Source organism: Macaca nemestrina, chromosome 3 (assembly GCF_043159975.1).
Source record: "Macaca nemestrina isolate mMacNem1 chromosome 3, mMacNem.hap1, whole genome shotgun sequence".
Taxonomy (NCBI): Eukaryota; Metazoa; Chordata; class Mammalia; order Primates; family Cercopithecidae; genus Macaca; species Macaca nemestrina.
The window spans coordinates 127,411,458-127,432,145 of record NC_092127.1 but is presented as its reverse complement, the minus strand read 5'-3'; the positions used below and the strand labels follow the sequence as shown (position 1 = coordinate 127,432,145).

General features: G+C 33.3%; 1 protein-coding gene across 2 annotated transcripts in view; it reads left to right on the top strand.

The window, feature by feature from the left end:
• Positions 1-11,831: 11,831 nt before the first annotated feature.
• LOC105463592 (trans-2,3-enoyl-CoA reductase like) overlaps positions 11,832-20,688 on the top strand; it is a 124,279-nt gene continuing 115,422 nt past the window's right edge. For both annotated transcript variants that reach the window (XM_011710791.3, XM_011710792.3), the window contains exon 1: positions 11,832-12,186. In XM_011710791.3, the coding sequence (XP_011709093.2) occupies positions 11,953-12,186 (234 nt within the window). In that variant the 5' untranslated portion in view covers positions 11,832-11,952. The remainder of the gene's footprint in view (positions 12,187-20,688) is intronic.

Sequence of the window (20,688 nt, the reverse complement as noted above, 5' to 3'; positions counted from 1 at the left end):
CCTGTCTACTATCTGACATTTCCTTATATTTAGAGTAAACTTTATTTTTCACAAGAATGACACAGAATTCATATTATATCATTTTCAGTGAATTATATCAAGGGATACAAGATACCAGTTTATCCTATGCTTATTAATGTTAACATAAATCACATGGTCATTTTTGTGGCCCCCAGATTTCAATGATATTCCCATTTTTTTCCTCAGTAAATAGTAATTATACTACATGAAGATATTTTGGAACTATGTAAATATCTTGTTTTGTGATCCGTTGAATAATCTTGCATGAAAAAATTGTTCTACAGTGGTAGCAAAATGCTGTATTTGAGATGCCATTGTTTTTTATTAATTGACATTCTATAACAAATATTTTCCTTTGTTCACCATGTCTGAGCTTATAATCAGATGGACATACAAAACATACATTAGACTTTTATCTTCTGTATATATGATTCTTTTTTATGTCTATTGTTTGTCCATTCTGCCAGGAGACAAACACAGCCAAATCTAGGTAGGAATATTCTTGACTGGATCTTCATTTCCTTATGAAATCATAGGAATATTCTGGTCCTACATAGACTCTAATTCAATTCTGATAACTACCGTAGTTATTAACATAAAACTACATTTAACTCATATATTTTTACTACATTGTCTTAAGCATAATTTTCATGTTGGCATTTATACATTTATTCACTAAATTTTATTGAAAGTTGGCCATACTATGCATAAGGTACTGTGCTGTGCTCTTTAAAAGCAAGATGAAGTAAGGTAAATCCTAAGATTTTTAAAAATACAATCTTATTTATAAAAGACATAATATGTCAAATACTAAAAAACAAAATACATTGTTACAGTAAATTGCTGTTCAGTACAGTGTGATTTAATTTCCTTATGTAGTAAACATAATGAACCTGTGTGAGTGCTCATCAATCTTTAAGAAAACTGTCTAACTCTGGATTGAACTGTTAACCAAGGCCCTGTAAATCCCAGAATGGTTGAGATGTAGGAATTGTGGAAAAAGTGACCGATGATATTAATTTAGAAGGCTAGAGAAACATGACCCTATGCACCCGTCAAGAAGCATCATGTTTTTCTATTTCATTAAGAGTAAACTTGCCAAAAGCATCACTAATGTTTATAAGTTCGTAAGTAATCATACACACACGCGCACCCACACAAGCGTGCGCACACACACACACAAAGATACTCACACATGGAAGACATTGTGTGTGAAGGATCCCTGGGTTTTAAAAGTTGCCACTGAAAAATGTGTGCATCTATTTTGTATTTTGCAGTCCCAATTATATCTTTTTTTTTTTTTTTTTTTTAGACAGAGTCTGGCTCTGTCGCTAGGCTGGAGTACAGTGGCGCGCGATATCAGCTCACTGCAATCTCGCCTCCCAGGTTCAAGCGATTCTCCTGCCTCAGCCTCCTGAGTAGCTGGGACTACAGGCATGCACCACCATATCCAGCTAATTATTGTATTTTTAGTAGAGATGGGGTTTCAGCATGTTGATCAGGATAGTCTCCATCCCTTGACCTCCTGATGTCCCTGCATTACTCTACCAAAGTGCTGGGATTACAGGCGTGAGCCACTGCGCCTGACCTACAATTATATCGATAATGTATGCATATTTCTATATAGAATAACTTTAACTGTAATGATAAATAATGGACATCCGCATATGTATTTAGCTGTGTGTATTTTTGTGGTCATGAGAGGTGATGCTGTGAAGTGATTAACAGCTTAGACTTCTTCATGACTAGTTGTGCCACTTTTTTAATGTTATTATTTTTTTGGTTAAGTTATTCAAACTCTCTAACATTTAGCTTCTGCATCTGTAATAATAGCTACCTTATAGAGTTGTTAGGTGGTTAAGCACTGCATAGATTGCCTCGGCCATAATAAGCCTCACATGAGCCTTAGCTATTGTTACGTGAATAAGTACTTCAACGCAGACATAACTTTTTAAAATGTAAATTGATCTATGCAAATCTTGTGGCATAAAGTATATTTAAAAATAAAAATAAACTATTCCTAGAGTCACAAGGCAAGATGACAGTCAATATAATGATAGTGAATCTCTCTGCTCCTAGGAAAAAATATACATCAAACATCCAAGATCATATTACTAAAATTATTTGATTGTGCATATAGACATGAATAAAAATAATATTATTGATTTTTTAAATTATAGAGAAGAAATGTCAGTTCCCTCACTCTGTACTGTTTCATTCTTATCTGCCCAGTGTATTTTTAGTTTTCATGAATATCTATGAAATGAAGAAATGTACTGTCCTTGATACCCTCACTGTCATTTAAAAAAAAAAAAAAGCTACATATAATAAAAAAAAAAATTAATTATTGATTCTCAAATTGAATCTTAACTTTTTGGGGTTATAATTCTCCCACAACTTGCCAAACTATTTAGAAGTCAAGATACATAAGAAATGTGTAGTATGGTTTCTATGTGTGTGGATCTCGAGCAAGGGGATTTTTTTTTTTTTTTTTGTAAGTTCTTTCAATGTTGGTAAAGGAGTTCTTTGTGACAAGAAATCCCTGAAAGGCAAAGAAGAAATAGGCATGCCCTCAACTCTCAAAATAAAGGGCAGCATGTGCCAACACAAAGAGGGGAACAACTGCAATAGCAAGGCTCAGATTCGGGAAGGGCAGAGTGGAATGATCTGGAAACTCTCCAGGAATGATTCGGAGAACACAGAAGGCAGAGCCAACTGCCCTAATAAAAGAATAGCATGCAATTAAAGAGAATGTAGCAGGCAGGACTGAGTTAAAGACAGACTGAATGTTTTGTAGGGAGTTTGTATAAACTTCAAAGAAAACATTTTTTAAAATATTCATATACATTTTCAAAAGACAATCAAGTTAGATGGCTTTGTTCAAACTGACTATGGAGAAAGTTCTGTTCCCTCTTTTTTCCCCTTTTCCATACATATGTTAATTTTACAAGTAACTTGACTCTTGTACACACAAGATGAGACCATTTTTCCCAACTTTCTTAAAGAAAGATTAAATCTCAGTCCAATTTATTTTCTCTACAGGAAACCATTTAATTTTACCATAGTCTTAAGTAAAGATCCTTCCACCTGTATCTGGTGTATTAATAATTAATAAGGTCATAGAATATCATAGTATATTTTTACAGATATTACTTTGTACAATAATCTTCTGAAGGAAGAACTCTGTGCAGATTTTATCTATTGTGTAGTTTTAACTTTTTTTGCTAACACTGATTTTAAATAGGAGAGACATTTTCAAATATTGATTGGAAATCATAGGAGAGTCATTAGAAATCATGATGAGGATGAATTCATTTTATGACTTAGATAATTTGTGTTCAGCCAGGTTACCGGGTTTATTCAATATCATACATCACACATTGACAAAGTTTGAAAAATAATTCCCACATCTGACTTTTAACTGCGGAGCGCTTTCCTCTACATTGCAGCTACACTGTGGTTTTTAGAAGAGCAATATCATTTATGTATAATAACATTAACTGATTTATTATTATTTCTTATTGATAATCATTTTAGGTTAGCAAATTCTGCTTTGTTGTTCAAAACTTTAAAACTGATATTTTGTCACTGTAACAACATTATTTTTACCTTTTCTCCCTTTTCTGCTTTTACCAGGGATATACTTCAAGTAACCAAATTAATGTTGTAATTATTATGTATTAGTTGAAATGTTAATACTGGTGCTTTTAATGTTACTGCTCAAATAGTTTTTTGTTATTGTTGTTGTTGTTGTTGTTGTTGTTGTTTAAATATTTCAGAGGCTTGAGATTCAGAACATAGTTTATTTCTGTGTCATTAAGATCTCTTCGGCCAGGTGCGGTGGCTCACGTCTGTAATCCCAGCATTTTGGGGGGCCAAGGTGGGTGGATCACGAGGTCAGGAGTTCAAGACCAGCCTGACTAACATGGTGAAACCCCTCCTCCACTAAAATTACAAAAATTAGCTGAGCGTGGTGGTGTGCACCTGTAATTCCAGCTACTCAGGAGGTTAAGGCAGGAGAATCACTTGCACCCGGGAGGCAGAGGTTGCAGTGAGTCCAGATCATGCCACTGCACTCCAGCCTGGGTGACAGAGTGAGACTCCATCTCTTTCTTAAAAAAAAAAAAAAAAAAGTAACTGGAAAATAAATGAAACTATAAATTTATGGGCGAAGAGGATAATGTACTTGAAGATATTTCTGTGAGTCAATTGACCTGGGTTAGAACCCAGTGCCGATGATAAACCTAAAGGATACAATCCTAAACACCATAATCCTGAAATTACAAAAGATTTTAAAAAGTCCCCATAGATAAAAATTCCCAAAGTCTAAAATTCCTAGTGTCTTAAATCTTGAAAGATTAAAATCCTAAATGTTGAAACCCTGAATGCTAAATCCTACGTAAGAGATTAGTGCATTTTCAGTTGTATGCAAGATAGTTGCATCATGTTAGTGGCATCATATTAGATTAAACTACTACCTGTTACTGTCTTTATTTGGAAATTGTATGATTTATGGAGATGAGTATGGTGGCAAGGTTGACAAAGGTTCAACTTGTGGACTTAATTTTGTCAACTGGGTTAAGGGTATCTAGAAACCTAGTAAAATATGATTTTGTGTGTGACTCTATGGTGTTTCCATAGCAGATTAGTGTGTAAATCTGGGTGGATCAGGTGGAATAGATCTCCCCTCAATGTTGGCATGAACTATCAAATCAATTGTGCTCCCAGAGAGAATGAATACATAAGGATACTTGATGTTTCTCTGAGAGCTGAGACAGACTTTTCTTTTGCTGCCTTAGAGGTCAGATCTTCAGGCTCTCCATCTTTTGGAGAGAGCCCTGTTACTGACATCCCAGAGTCTCCAGCTCATAGACGGCCTGTTGTGGGACTTCCAAACCACAATAATAGTATGAGTAAACTTCCTTATCAAGTCCTCTTTTATTTATCTCTATACATATCCTATTGATTCTCTCTCTCTGGAGAGCAATAATATAGATTTGGTATTGGGGAAGCCAAATATTATTCCTTCTTACTGTATTTCTTACAACACAATAGAAGAGACTTGTAAAGTTGTTCTCTCACAAAAGTGCTATTAAAATTAAGTTTACTAGGTTACTTAATGGTGAAATATGGAGTCTTAAAGGTCATTATTATCAGTGTTTCTAAGGCAGATAATTTTTTCATTGCAGTGGCTGTGCAATAACCAGATATTCAAATGTGCAGCATATACTTATGGATTTAGTAGATCACAACCTCTCTCCAAATATAAGTACAGTGAGTGTTTCAAAGAATGCAGAAGTAAAAATTCAGGCAAAAAATACGAGAAATCTTCCCTGCCAAATTATTTAATCGCGTATAAACTTTTCCTCTTCAAACATAGCACCGATTTGCTATGCTATGTATTTCATCTTTGCCTAATTCTCAATACTGGGGGGATATATATTGTGTAAAGATATTTAGATAATTCTAATTTGTTTTATGCATTTTTTGCAAATGTGATTTCATGAAAGTGTATTATCACAACATTGACTGTGTGTGTTAGTGTTGTGCAAGTACAGAAAGTCCTTGAAATTTCCTCAGTAAATTCAGAGTGTCACTTTTGTATATCTACATTTGCACACAATAAAATTTCTCAAGATCTTAGCTCCTTAAGTAACTGCACCTGTCACAGTTTTTGGTCAATCTTATTAGAACAATTAGGTTGTCCATTATGGTACTTTAAATTACTGCAGTTAAAAGCTAAAAAATCTAGGTTCACAAAATTGCCAACTGTAGTGTTTTTTGACCTATTTCTGTGTGAATATGGTTCATTTTACTTTTTGACCTATTTCTGTGTGAATATGGTTCATCTGCTCATACTTTATACTGATGTGACGGTTCTTAGTATACCAGTGCCTATACTCATGAAAATATGTATGTCATTATTTCCTAATTTATTATGTAAAGTAGCCCATTAAGTATTCTTTCTTTCTTTCTTTCTTTCTTTCTTTTTTTTTTTTTTTTTTTTTTTTTTTTTGAGGCAGAGTCTCACTCTGTGGCCCAGGCTGGAGTGCAGTGGCGGGATCTGAGCTCACTGCAAGCTCCGCCTCCCGGGTTTACGCCATTCTCCTGCCTCAGCCTGCCAAGTAGCTGGGACTACAGGCGCCCGCCACTCGCCTGTCTAGTTTTTTGTATTTTTTAGTAGAGGCGGGGTCTCACTGGGTTAGCCAGGATGGTCTCGATCTCCTGACCTCGTGATCCGCCCGTCTCGGCCTCCCAAAGTGCTGGGATTACAGGCTTCAGGCTTGAGCCACCGCGCCCGGCCTCTTTCATATTTTTAATGTTTCTGAAGTAAACCTATTAATAAACATATTTTATATAATTTTTAAATAGTTTTTTCGGAATTATATTTTTGGGATTTTGATCTTCCAGGACTTTGATTTCCAGGCATTTAAACTGTAGGAATTTTTATCTTTTGAGATTTCAGCATCCAGGGTCATGGCAATCAAGATTGTGTCTTTGGGAATCAAGGCCCAAACCCATTTAAACTGTTTGCCTATTAGTATACATATTTTAAGTAAATTTCATTCCCCTGTAAACATGTATTATAACCATTTAAATTTAGAAGGAGAGAGAACAAGAATAATTTTAATGTTTGAGCAGGGTGATGGGGTGAAGACAGACACATAAATCTAATTTGAAAAACATGGATCTGTTTGTATATATATGTATGTATGTATATATACTTTTATATAAACATATGTTTTTATATATACATATCTCTATACATATTCTACATATGTATATATAACTAAATATTTATATACATAAGTTTATATATATAAAGTCTTCCATTTTAAAAAATATCTTTTTATATGAATTTCCTTGTTAGATTTCATAAAAGTCCTATAAGGTTCATAATGTTATAAAATGTGACAGATAATAGAAACCTTGAGATCATATAACTCTTTAGGAAAAAAAAAACTTCTTGAATCCATACAATTTCCAGTAAACAATGCCATTTTCTATATATATCTTTCTTACCTATGTGTTTGCCTATGTCTAAGAATAATGTAGCTTGATGTATACAGTATTTTGAAAATCTCCTCATTACTAACTTTCTGAATTCCAATTATTTTTATCTAATATGTAACATTTTTGCATGAACACTGACACAAAATAATAAAGGACAAGTGGTTTGCCTTGAGAGTACTATTTTGTTTTCTCTTTCACCCACCCATCCCCAGGTGCAGTATGTTCCAACATATATTTGGGTAGCATTTAGCACAGATTAAAAGCATAATTTTTATTGTGAGGTCCTCAAAGACAAACCACAGACTGGAAGTTTGTATTTGTAACACATATATCTGATGAAGGAGTTATATCTATAATGTAGCAAGAACTCTTGAAACTCAAAAGTAACAAAACAACTTAATTACAAAATGGACAAAAGATGTGAACAAACACCTCACCAAAGAATTTGTACAGGTATCAAATATGCATATTAAAATATATTCAATATCACATGTCATTAAGAAATAAGACAAGAGATGCCACAAAACATCAATTAGAGTGGCTGAAACCCAAAACACTGACAATACCAAATGCTGGAGAGAATGTGGAGTGACAGCAACTCTTATTCATTGCTGCGGGGGATACAAAATGATACAACCACTTTAAAAGACATGCTGGCAGTTTCTTATAAAGCTAACCATATGCTTACCATTCATTTCCACAATTATGCTCATAGCTGTTTACCAAATAAATTTAAAATTATATTCATATGAAAAACTGCACACAAATACTTATAGCAACAACCAAGGTTTCCTTCAATAGGAAGGACAAACAAAATATGGTATATCCATGCGACTAGGTATTTTTCAACAATTACAAAAATTAATGAGCTGTTAAGCTGTGAAAGAACATGGAGGAAGTTTAAATGCAAATTGTTAAGTGAGAGAAGCCAGTCTGAAAACATTACAATTCCAACTAATGATATTATGGGAAAAGCAAAACTATGAAGATGATAAAATCATCAGTGATCTTCAGGGCTTGGAGGGGCAAAGGAGGGATGAAGAGTTGGTACACAGAATATTTTAGGTCACCAAAACTATTCTGTGTAGCATTGTCATGGTGGATACATTATGCATTTGTCATAACTCATAGAACAGTAAAACACAAACTGTGAAACCTAAAATAACCTAGTGAAATTAGTTAATAATAATATATTAATATTGGTTCTTCAACTATAAAAAGTGTATTACACTATGAAAGGTGTTAAATAATAATAAAAGAAACTGGTGTTGGGGATGTGCAAGGGATTATTAGGAAAATCTGTACTTTATGCTTAATTTTTCTGTAAATTAAAACTGCTCTAAGCACATTATTAATGTTAAAAATGAACCGAAAAGAAGTAACACCTCAAATGGAGACTAAACTGAATTGGAATGCTTTTTGTCAAAAAATATAAAAAATATGTAGGTAATATAATACAATTTTTTTCTGTTCAGTATTTTTAATAACTAAATGCAACTGGAATAAATATTCTATCTTGTATCTGTGTATTTTTATTAATGTGTGTGTTTTTTAAATTTTAGTTTACCAAATGATATCTATTATCTAGTATAATACAAGTATTAATTCAGTGTTATTTTCATTGTGATATGTTTAGCAAAAACCGTAAAAAACACCTTAGCAAATAACAAAGATTTTATTTTTAAAACTGCTTCATGTATAGATAATAAAATTATAAGTAGCATAATAACTGAAATTTGTACTCCCTTCAAAATTTTTAACTTAAGTGAGCAATTTTCCTATTTTCAGTGATACTCGCCCCCCAACCTTTTTGTCTCTTTCTACATTCTTTGTTTTTGTTATGATTTTGGTGGGTGGGTGCTTATTTTACACCTTTTATTTTGGAAAGATTTTACCAGACGTTTAAAAAAGTAAAAAGTTTGGTATATTCATCACTCAATTTACCTTAATTTTACATATTGCATAACCATAGAAGATTTACCATACTCAGAATTAACATTGATACAATACTGTTAATTAAACCACAGATGTTATATTTATTTCAGCAGATTTTCCGAGTAACATTCTTTTTTGGTTCCAGAAAACAATCTTGGATAGCACATAGAATGTTCCAGTAGTGTCCCCGTGTAGGCTTTTTGATCTGTCACAGTCTCAATTTTTCTCGATTTTTTATCTTGTTGCCACTTTTGAATAGTATTGGTCTCGTATTGTGTAGAATGTCCCTCAATTTGTCCTTGATGTGTTCTTATAGTTGAAGTGAGATAATGAGGTTTGAAGGAATATTACAGGAGTGAAGCATTCTTCTCATTTCATGATATAATGGGTACATGAATGGCAACATGACTTTTCATGGTGATGATAGACTTGGTCAAGTGGTTAAGATGCTATCTGCTTTCTGGATTTCTCCTCTATAAAGTGTCTATTTTTCCCTTTTCCTTCATTATTTTTTGCAAATGTGTCACTAATTGAAGCCCACATTCAGGAGATAGTATATCCATAAATTACTTGGAAGTCTTGTGTAAGGAAGACTTGCTCCTGATTCTTTTTTGTTTATTAATTTATTTATTATGTATTCAATCATTTATTTATAATGGTATGAACTCCAAGGTATATTGTTTTTTGAATTTGAACCCATTATTATTAGTACTTGTTTTGTTGCTTGAATTATTCAAAATTTGGCTATGAGAGCTCTTTCAGATTGGCTTCTGAATTCTTTTGGCTATTTCTTTTTCTTTTTCTTTTTCTTTGTTTTCTCTTTTTTTTTTTTTTTTTTTTTTTTTTTTTTTTGAGACAGAATCTTGCTGTGTTATCCAGGCTGGAGTGCAGTGGCGCGATCTCAGCTCTCAGCAACCTCCACCTCCTGAGTTCAAGCGATTCTTCTGCCTTAGCCTCCCAAGTAGCTGGGACTACAGGCGCCCACCACCACATCCAGCTGATTTTTGTAGTTTTAGTAGAGACAGGGTTTCACTATGTTGACCAGGTTGGTCTTGAACTCCTGACCTTGTGATGTGCCCACCTCAGCCGCCCAAAGTGCTGGGATTACAGGCATGACCCACCGCACCTTGCTAACTATTCCTTTTTTTAAATAAGAAATATATCTGGAGAAACATTATGTAAATAGTGTTTGGATCATTTCAATACAATGCAATAACTTAGCACTACATCATTCTGCCTACACATTCAAATTACACATTTTGCTCATTAATTTATTTAATACAATATATGGATCATCTACTCTATGTTAGATACTGTTCTAAATGCTTTAACTAGGTTAGGGGATATGGCCAGAGATGTCATAGGGAGCTGGGTGATGCAGAACATTGCAAACCTTTGTGTTTTTTTTGTTGTTTTTTGTTTTTTAACATAAAATAGAAAGCCCCTGCAATGTGTTGAGCAGATTAAGTTACCCACTTAATATAGAGTCAGTTCACTCCAGCTAGTGTGTTAAAAATAGACTATTGATTGACTAGTGTTGGGGTAGGAAGAGCAGTTTGGATATGCAATACAGGTGAGATTTATGCTTGGACTGTAACTGTGAACACACAGTGTAGTGGATCTCTGATGGATTAGATGTGAGGTGTGGGAGAAATGGAGAATTTAAAGATGATTCTAGGTTTGAAGTGCTGAACAACTAGATGATAAAGTTGCACACTGTGTGCCCGCAAAGTATGTAAAAACATGCACATATCCCTATTGTTTATATTTTTGAAAATATAAAATATTGAGTGTAATGTAATATAAAATATTAAGTGTGAACACAATAACTGAAGAGTGTAAAGTGAATCTCTAGGGCATAATGTGTAATAAAATTATAAATGAATACATTATTTTAGTTGTTTTTAAAAGTAAAGATTAGCCTCAGATAGATAACAGGTTTCCTCCTCTATGTATTTTGTGTCATTTTATTTTTATGTTTTTATTGAAAATTACATTTAAGAATATTTTCCTTTAAAATCATTTTGAATCAGTGATAATATATTTTGGATTTCTTTTCATTTGTTTCTTTATCAGATTTACATATCTCAGAGCACTAGGAGGTTTTCTAAAAGCTCTTTTGTCAGGATGTTTTCCAGATCTCATTTTTCATTCTGAGGCTATCTGTATTTTCCATAACATAGGGTTGTGGAAAATGTGGTACTTACTATAGATTTTGTATATCAGTTCAATAGATTTCCAAAGATATACAATGTTAAAATAATGCTTGCTTCTTTTTCTCCAGGTTACAAAAAGTTTCTCTACAAATTCTAATCTCATAGTTTGCTATCTTTCCAATCTTTATACAAAGTGAAGAATTCATCATTTTATATTGTGTAAGTTATTTTAAGTTAGTTGGGATTATAATTAGTACTGATAAAAATATTTTTTTCATTTTAGAATGCTTTAAATGCACATGCACATATAGCATATTTATATATAAAACATATATAAACATATATATGCCACTTCTCTTGTCCTTAGGTAGCATTTTTTAAATGTTATGTAGTAATGTACTAGGACTTTTAAAAATTTAACTTTAAGAGAGCACTTTGCTAATGTTAAATACATCTCAATGTAAATGTGTGTGTGTGTTTGAAGATTAGTGCATCCAGAACTCAGAGATAATGAAAATGCTCTGTCTATTCTTGCTTTGGAATTTCAGATAAGAGTAGTCATATTACAAAGCAGAGATAAAAGGAGAAAGCAAGAAATAATTCAATTGCTGGTAAAGTAATACGCTACACAGCAAATCACAATAGCGTGTTATATATAGAAATAAGATCAGTCATTGTTTTCAAGCCTGCTAAATAAAACTGAACTCTTGGAATGGCATACCATTTGACCTTTCGAAGGTTCTCCAGCAGTATTTAACTGGTGCAAAAGGAGCACACTCGCAATTGTCCACTTTTGACATGACAGATCCTCCTGTTAGTTCACACAATGTTCAAAAGGCAGAAGTCCCTTGCTTCAGAACGCAAGAGAGGATTATTTTCCCAAAGAGCTACACGGTTCATACTGAGGGATGATATGAGAAATTTTCACTTTTTGTCAAAACTTGTACTCTCAGCGGGCCCTCTAAAACCAACACCAGCGGTCAAACATTCAAAAACAACTCACTTTGAGATTGAAATACTTGATGCTCAAACAAGGAAACAGATATGTATTCTGGATAAGGTGAGTTTATTTTTTTATTTATTTGTTTATTTAAGTGTTTCTTCTCTGCCTCAAATATTATTGATTGCTTGATTAAATTCTAACACAACTGTTCTAAAATACATTTCTGACTTTTACCTTAATTTTGTGGTGAAGAGCATGCATACTTTATGCATTGTTTTAATAGAAGATGTTCAATGCATCTCTCATACTTAATTTAAATTAACTGAATGGTAGATAATAATGAGGTTCTGTCATTGGTCTGTGAATTTTATGCTGCCATTGACCATTGTCCACAGGTAAAATTACAAATGCTCAACCTATTTTCTTACACGGAAAATATCTCCAGGTTTTTGTCTTCGTGTACTTCGTTGTATATACAAATTATCATAGAGTTTAATTAGTGTCTATAGAAAATAGTACGCAAAAGCCACAGTAGTTGTTAGAAATACTATGTAATATGTCTGAAAAATTTCATCATTTAAGCATTAATTTGAATTGATTTTATTACTTTTCTTAAAAAGTGACTACCTTTTTGTGAAAGTTTACTTGCTTCAAAAACAGTATTTAAGTTCTTGAAAATTATGTTTTGAAATGTTACTCATCCAAATCCACATTCACAGATGTTGCACTAAGGAAGGAGAAAATATACTCTTCTTAGGTTAGAAAACTAAATTATAAATATAAGTTTATATTTTAGATAAACATATGCATAAATAGTATTCCAAGCATTTTCAGTTTCTAATAAATTTGAAAAGTATTATTAATTTAACTTAATATGAGAAAGACGTATTTATACAGGTAATAAAATAGAGCTTGATCTTGTTTTACAAAAAATGTTGAATACATTTTTGTTGCTGTGTCCTAAAAATAAAATGCAATCACGCATTCCATTTTTCCATGTTTATCTAGGTCTTTAGAAGAAAGGAAAAAAACTGTTTAGTCTTTTCCTTAATAATTGACAAATACACAATATATAATTTCTTATTCAGTAATTATAACACTATGAGCAGCTTATAAATTGAGTTATATTAACTCTAATTTATAGATGGAAAAGAAAGATTAAGACCTTTTATAAGTGCATACAGGTCGTTAATAGAACTTAAAAGATCTAAAACCATTTCTGTACAGTTTTAAATCATATGCTTTTTCTATAGTTCTACTGAGGCCATATATAAGCGATGAATATATATCACAGAAAATAGAATTTTGATATATTAGTTTCAAGACTTGTATAATTTACTTTTCTTTTTGTATCAAAGTGAAGTTTTGGGATTTTTAAATATCATACAAAATATTTAATATTTAAATATCATATTAAGTATTTAATATTTAAATATCATAAGAAAAATTAAAAAAATAAAATTACCCTTCAGAAGTTGCTAATGTTTACAATATTCCATTATGAAAAACACAAATCTTACAAGAAAAACACAGTTAAATCCAAGGACACAGTGCAACAAATGGAATGAAAATCAAATAAGTCAAGGATTTCCAAGGACTACAATTCTAAAATGACACTAGTTAGTGTGTCCTTTCTGACATGTGTATAAACCCTGGCAGGCAATCCACGTTAAAGTAATGAAAAACTAATGATGTTTAAACGTTCTTTTACTTAATTACACACACACACACAAACACACACATGCCAATGAGTTCCTATTTGCCTCATACATTTAAATTTTTTCTTATTGGTATTTTATTTGAAGGTAACACAGGGATTTTTACATTTTTAGGTGTTAATTAAATTGTGAAAAAAAGTAAACATTTAGAAGAAATGAAATTTAAATATTCATTATTTAGAGATGAGAATTTTGCAATTTTGCATCGGAATCTAATGTTCGAACTATGATAGTCCTGACATTTGCATCTCAAGTGGCATATCTTTGTAGAAACTTAGCAGGCTAACTAGAGGATTAACACTGGATTGTTCCTAATCCTTTATTGCACAATCAGCCCTATATAATGTGCAATTAGTTGCATTCAAATCTTTGACGTCTGAGTAGAACTGCATCTTGTTGTGTCTTGTTTTAGTTTGTAAATTGATAAACTGTTTCATAAGAGTGGTGAGACACTTGAGAGAAAAAAGTTTTCTAGGTTAATTTTTTGTTTTTGCTTAGTGATTTCTAACATTTTGAATTTGTAAACATAAAAAGGACTGATTTATTTTTACATTTTTATTATTCCTGATGTTATTTTTCTTAGACAAATTAACAACTTTATAGTAAGATCATATTAAGTACGCTTCATTGTACCTGGCTCTACCCAGTGTACAAAAGACATGTCGCTTATAACTTAGTGCCTGTCTTTCAATACTTACTATGCAGTAAAGTGGTACAAATCACATATCATGTACTTTGGAATTAAGCATATCTGGACTCAATTCCTGTTACATCATTTGTATCTATCAAGGATTAAGAAAGTCACTGAATTGCTGATGCCAAAGACCCCTATTTAGAATATGGGTTAATAAAATCACATCAATAAAGTTAATAAATTTCACTTTGGAAACTTAGAGTAAGGATAATACATGTAACATGCTTAGAATAGTGCCTTGACCATAATATGGACAAAATTATTATCATCATCTTATTTTTAATAATCATTTGGAGAAAGTAATATACATAAAAAAATAAAAATAATAAATTCTGAGCCTTTTGATAACTGGCTCAGAATTTAAATTTGACTTCTTAATATTTAATTATTCTTTGACATGATTTGTTATAATGCTTAGGATAGATATAATATTTTTCAAATATCTTAAATGAGATGTATTATCTTAGTAATATATGTTCTAACAGAAACTTTGTTTTAGGTTTATTACTCAAACTTTAAAATGGACAAAGTATAGACTCACAATATGCATGAGATAAAAATTTTCAGAAAAGTCCTCGGATGAAAGAAAATATATTTCATGTTCTTTTACATAATTACACACACACACATGCCAAACAAACAAAAAACTTTCTCTTACCTCTGCTGTTTTCTCTAGTTTTTGCCCATTTCTCTCATTACTTTCCTCAGGTATTCATATTATCAGCTTTCATTTGCCTCTTCTCACTGTATCCTAGTCCCAATTCATTTGGGCACTCGCTTCTATCAGTTCCCAGATTCTGAACTTACTGAGGTCACCAGTGAAGCATGGCAAATATTGTACTAAATGCGGAGGTCTATTCTCATGTCTTATCTTACTGTGTATATCAACAACATTTTCCACTGTTAATCACCTCCTCCTTAACTAGCATTTGTTATTTGAGTTCCAGGAGAATATATACGTTTTTTAACCAACTTCATTGGCTTTTCCCTTTCCTTATTGCTGATTCTTCATCTGACTTATTAGGAATGGATTTTCAATAACTGAGTCATCACAACTTCTCCTCCTCTACAATAATTTACTTTATTGAGTTTCATAATTAAAAAAAAAATCTTCCTAGTGGTTTTATATATTGTCACCTATTATTTTGCTTTGACTGTAAATCTACATATCTATATATCGATTGAATCTATTGAACTATCTGGATGTTTACCAGGCATATCAAACTTAATATCTCTGAAACTGACCATTTGGTCTTCTCCCAAACATCTTCCAGAGAGCTACTTAAGCCAATAAGTGATGACTACATCCTTCAAATAGCTCAGGCCAAACACTTGGAGAAACCATGACTTGTCTTTTAATCTCATACCCCACATACAATCCATCTTCTTGTCAATAGCTTCAAAATATATCACCCCTTCTACTTGTAGCGCTTCTGAATCTTCCCCCTACTTGTGTCTTTATCACTTTCAATATATCCGCTACATAATAACAAGAACTAGTCTGTTAAATCCTGGCACATAATATCATTCGCTCCTCAAAACTAGTCAATGCTTTTCTTTAGGTCTTAACTGTTAACATTTCTTGGAGGCTTTTCCTGACTACTAAGAGAGCAAAGCTAGCCAACATTTTTTTATTGTGTTTCCTTGTTTTATTTCTTAACTAGACTTATTGCCAACTAAACTACTATTTATTTTTTCTTTCTTCATTTAGTTCATTATTTGGCCTACTCTTAGTATATAAGCACAAAAATATCAGATTGTTTGTTTTACAGACTTGTATCTTCTGTGTTAACGGCAATGTTTAACACAAAGAAAGTGTTTAACCAATATGTGTTGAATAAATGCACTCCTGTTCAAGAAGTATGTGAATTTCACACAGCATTCATGTTCAGTAGTGATAGTTTTGAGGTGGAGGAGTATAATATTTGAAAATAAATTTTATTATTTTCTACATCAAATCAAATTATTATTAGAATATTTGTTCATACATTCACAGAAAAAGACATTCTCTCAAACCATTTTACTAAATGCTCAAATTCTCCCCAGCTTATCCTGAAAACAAATACATGTAATTTAACTTTGTGTTAGTGCATAATTCAATAATAGACAGTCATGTTCTGATAACAATTTTAATGTGATTTTCATAAAGCAGATGGGAATATTTATTTAGCTCAGTTAGTTAGTTTCCATGAATGACTAAAATAACTAATCATGGATAACAAAATGGAGACCAGATTTAAAATAATTGTTAAATACCATTTTTCAAGTATTTGTTGGAACATTAAAAATATGAGATTGTAGGAAAAATAAATTTTAAAAATATAACAATGAATCATTTCCAGTTGTTGCCTGCTGTTGTCTCATTTCTTTCTTGTAAAATGTCACAAGCTTATCTACTGATAAGTCAATGACTGATTCAAGAGCATGCAAGAATTCTAAGAGCCTGAGATGAGAAATGGTAAATGTTTCCAATATCATCTCATTCTAATTTCTTCAATCTTTTCTCCAAGTAACCTGACCTCAAGAGCTCTCTTCCTCCTATTGTTTGTTTGTTTGTTTGCTAGTTTGTTTTGGTCAAAACTATCCAAAGCTTTTTAAATCTTTCTTATGAAGAAAATAAAGCATGCAATAATTCTCTAATGCTTCTAATAATAAAAATAACAATTATCCTCAGAAAACAGTAGAAACAATTATAGGGTAGTAAGAGGGCATACCAATTGTACCTTTGTAACCTTAGAAATTTTGACTATTCTTAATTTTTGACATTTCCATTTTAATACTTTACCTTCTACATGATACTTAGCATATTTATGCCTTAGTTTGTTCATCTGTAAAATGGGAATAGTATCTGCCTTAGAATGGCCACATGGCAGTTTTCAGAATTTCATGTACATGCAAATGACAGTGTCTTCTCTTTTTTTTTTTTTTTTTTTTGTCTTTCTCTTCATTTTTCCTTCTCTTTTCCTCCATCTGCTCTTCTGCCTCTTCCTCACATTCCTGCCCCTCTTTTCCTCCTCCGCATGCCCCTTCAGTCTTCTTTTTCCTATTTCTTATGATGTTTCATGATATAAGAATTAATCAAAAGCATATGGGAGTTGAATTCAGAAAGACTAGTATATTAACATAAATCTGAGAGTGTGATTTCTTTTTCCTTAGGCATGGCGTGGTGTCTCTGACTCTTATTCATTTTTTATGGAACAGGAAGGCTTTCCTGGAGAAGTTATATTTATGTGTGTCCTAGATAGTTTATAAGAAGAATATAACTGGGAGATATGCCTGAGGCTAAAATAATTTACTAAAAGGAAACCTATTTCCTATTAAATCAAGATTGAATGAATAAAGTTAATACTGGAAACACTTGTTTAAAAACATACATAAAGCTTAAATAACATATCTGTCTATGGAAACTAGCAGTGAAGTGGTGACTATATCAAGAGAGACGTGCACATTTGAGAGAGCTATGCCTGCTTTGTTATTCAAATAGTTTAGATTACATGAAGCTTATAATGAAATGTATTTGCTAACCTTAAAATGCATGAATTTAATGGGAAAGACAGGTAACACATTTAAAACAAATTGCAATATAATAAATAGCATACACAAGTTTAACACAAATTATACTGAGAAGTCTGGGGAAATAATTATTTTATGTAGAAGAAATTTAGGTATGAGTATGAGAGTCAAAGAATTGTTTAGCGGAAGATGGCACTTGAAAGGATCTTAAAAAATACATAGTATAGAACATTAGCCTGGTTGAGGTCAAAAGAGCAACCCAGGAAGAAAATTTAGGATATCCAAGAAAAAAGAGGCAAGAAAGTAGTAAGCCAAGCCTCTTGGGCTGGTGTAATTAAGTACTTGGTTTGATACTTCAAAATGGAGCAAACTGAGATTAAAATGGTATAGCTGGGACTGATGAGAGAGGGTCTGATTGCCTTGGTAGGGTGTTTAAACTATTTTTCTTTGAATAGGGTAATCCATATTTTTAGATCTGCCTTTCAGAAATTAAATCTGTCAACTATGTAGAAGATAAAAAGTGTAGTAGAAACCCTGAAGACAGTTCTGTAAAAGGAAGAAGAAATCTTGTGTGAGCTTGTTCAAGACTGCCACATTTGGGAGGCAAGATGGTGTTGGGATCTGCTTAGGTTTTAAGACACTCAGCCACCTCACACACTTATCCAGGTTGTGACATTGAGCAAACTTATGTTTTCCCTTATATTTATTGCATTAGGCCATTCTCACATTGCTGTAAAGAAATATCTGAGACTGGGTAATTTATAAAGAAAAGATGTTTAATTGGCTCACAGTTCTGCCGGCTATACAGGAAGCCTAGTGGCATCTGCTTCTGGGGAGGCCTCAGGAAGCTTCCAGTTGTTGCAGGATGCTAAGGGGGAACAGGTACTTCACATGACCAAAACAGGAGAAAAGAGGAAGAAAGAGGAGATGGCACACACTTTTAAACAATCGGATCCTGCAAGAACTCACTCACTATGAAGACGACAGTACCAAGAGAATGGCACGAAACCATTCATGAGAAATCTTCCCCCATGATCCAATCACCTCCCCACCAAGCCCCACCTACAACACTGGGAATTCCATTTCAACATGAGATTTGGGCAGGAACAAATTCCCAAACTGTATTTTTCTGCCCTTGGTCTCCCCAAAATCTGATACCTTTCTCACACTTCAAAATACCGTCATGCCTTCCCAATAATCCCCTAAATTTTTAACTCATTTTAGTGTTACCTCAAAAGCCCAAAGTCTGTAGTTTCTCTGAGACACAGCAAGTCGTTCCTACCTATGATCCTGTAAAATCAAAAACAAGTTAGTTACATCCAAGATACAATGGAGGTACAAGCACTGAGTAAACATTCTCATTCCCAAAAGGAGAAACCCACTAAAAGAAAGTGGCTACAGAGTCCAGGCAAGTCCAAAACCTAGTAAAACAATCATTAAATCTTAAACCTCCAGAATAATCTCCTTTGATGCCATGTCTCACATCCAAGACACACTGGTTTGATAAAGTGAGCTCCCAAAGTCTTGGATAGCTCCACCCCTGTGGCTTTGCAGGGTTTAATCCCTATGGCTGCTCTAACAGGCTAGTGGGTTGGCATTGAGTGCCAGCAACTTTTCCAGGCATAAAGTGTAAGCTGGTGGATATATCTTTCTTGGGATCTGAGGACAGTGGCCCTCTTCTCACAATGTCATGAGGCAGTGCCCCAGTGAGGACTCTGTGTGGAAACTCCAACTTCACACTCTGTACTGCCCTAGTAGTGGTTCTCCATGATGGCTCCCCACTGCCCTAGTAGAGGTTCTCCATGATGGTTCCACCCCTGCATCAGGCTCTTACTTGGACACCCAAGTTTTTTCATATATCCACTGAAATCTAGGCCATGGTTCCCAAGCCTCAACTTTGGCACTTTGTGTACCTGCAGGCTTAAAACCACATGGAAGCTGCCAATGCTTATGGCTTACACCTGCTGAAGCAGCATCCCAAGCTGTACCTAGGTCCCTTTGAACCAGGGTTGAAGCTTCAGCAGCCAGGAGGCAAAAGCACTGTCCCGAGTCTAGGCAAGGCAGCAGGGCTCAAAACCTGGCCCAGGAAACCATTCTGTTCTCCTAGGCCTCAGGGTTTATGGTGGGAGGGGCTGCCTCTTAGATCTTTAAGATGGCTTCCAGGACTTTTTCTCATTGTCTTGGCGATCAGCACTTGCCTTCTTTTTAGTTACACAAATTTCTCTAGCAAGTGGTTGCTCAGTAGTCTGCTTGAATTCCTTCTCAAAAAACTCTTTCTGTGCCACATGGCCAAGCTACTTTTTTTGCAAACATTTTGGCTCTGCTTCACTTTTAAATATAAGTTCCAACTTCGAGTTATTCCTTTGCTACTGAATCTGAAATTAGGCTATGAGAAGTAGCCAGTGTACATCTTCAACACTTTATTGCTTAGAAATTTCTTCCACAACCAGAGGTGTCCAAGGGAGAGAATACAGTCGTGGGTTCTGAGCTTCTGTTTCTAGTGACAACTTTCTTTCCTCACAAAATTAGCATTTAATAAATGAGCAGTTATTTATGGCAATGTTAAGTAACTTTTATAACTTAGGTTAATGATCCATGTATGTGATCAATTAAGTATTTAAATATAATTTGGCTAAAATATTTAATTTACAGGGCTTAAAAAATTCATGTTTGGCTGGGAGCAGTGGCTCACTC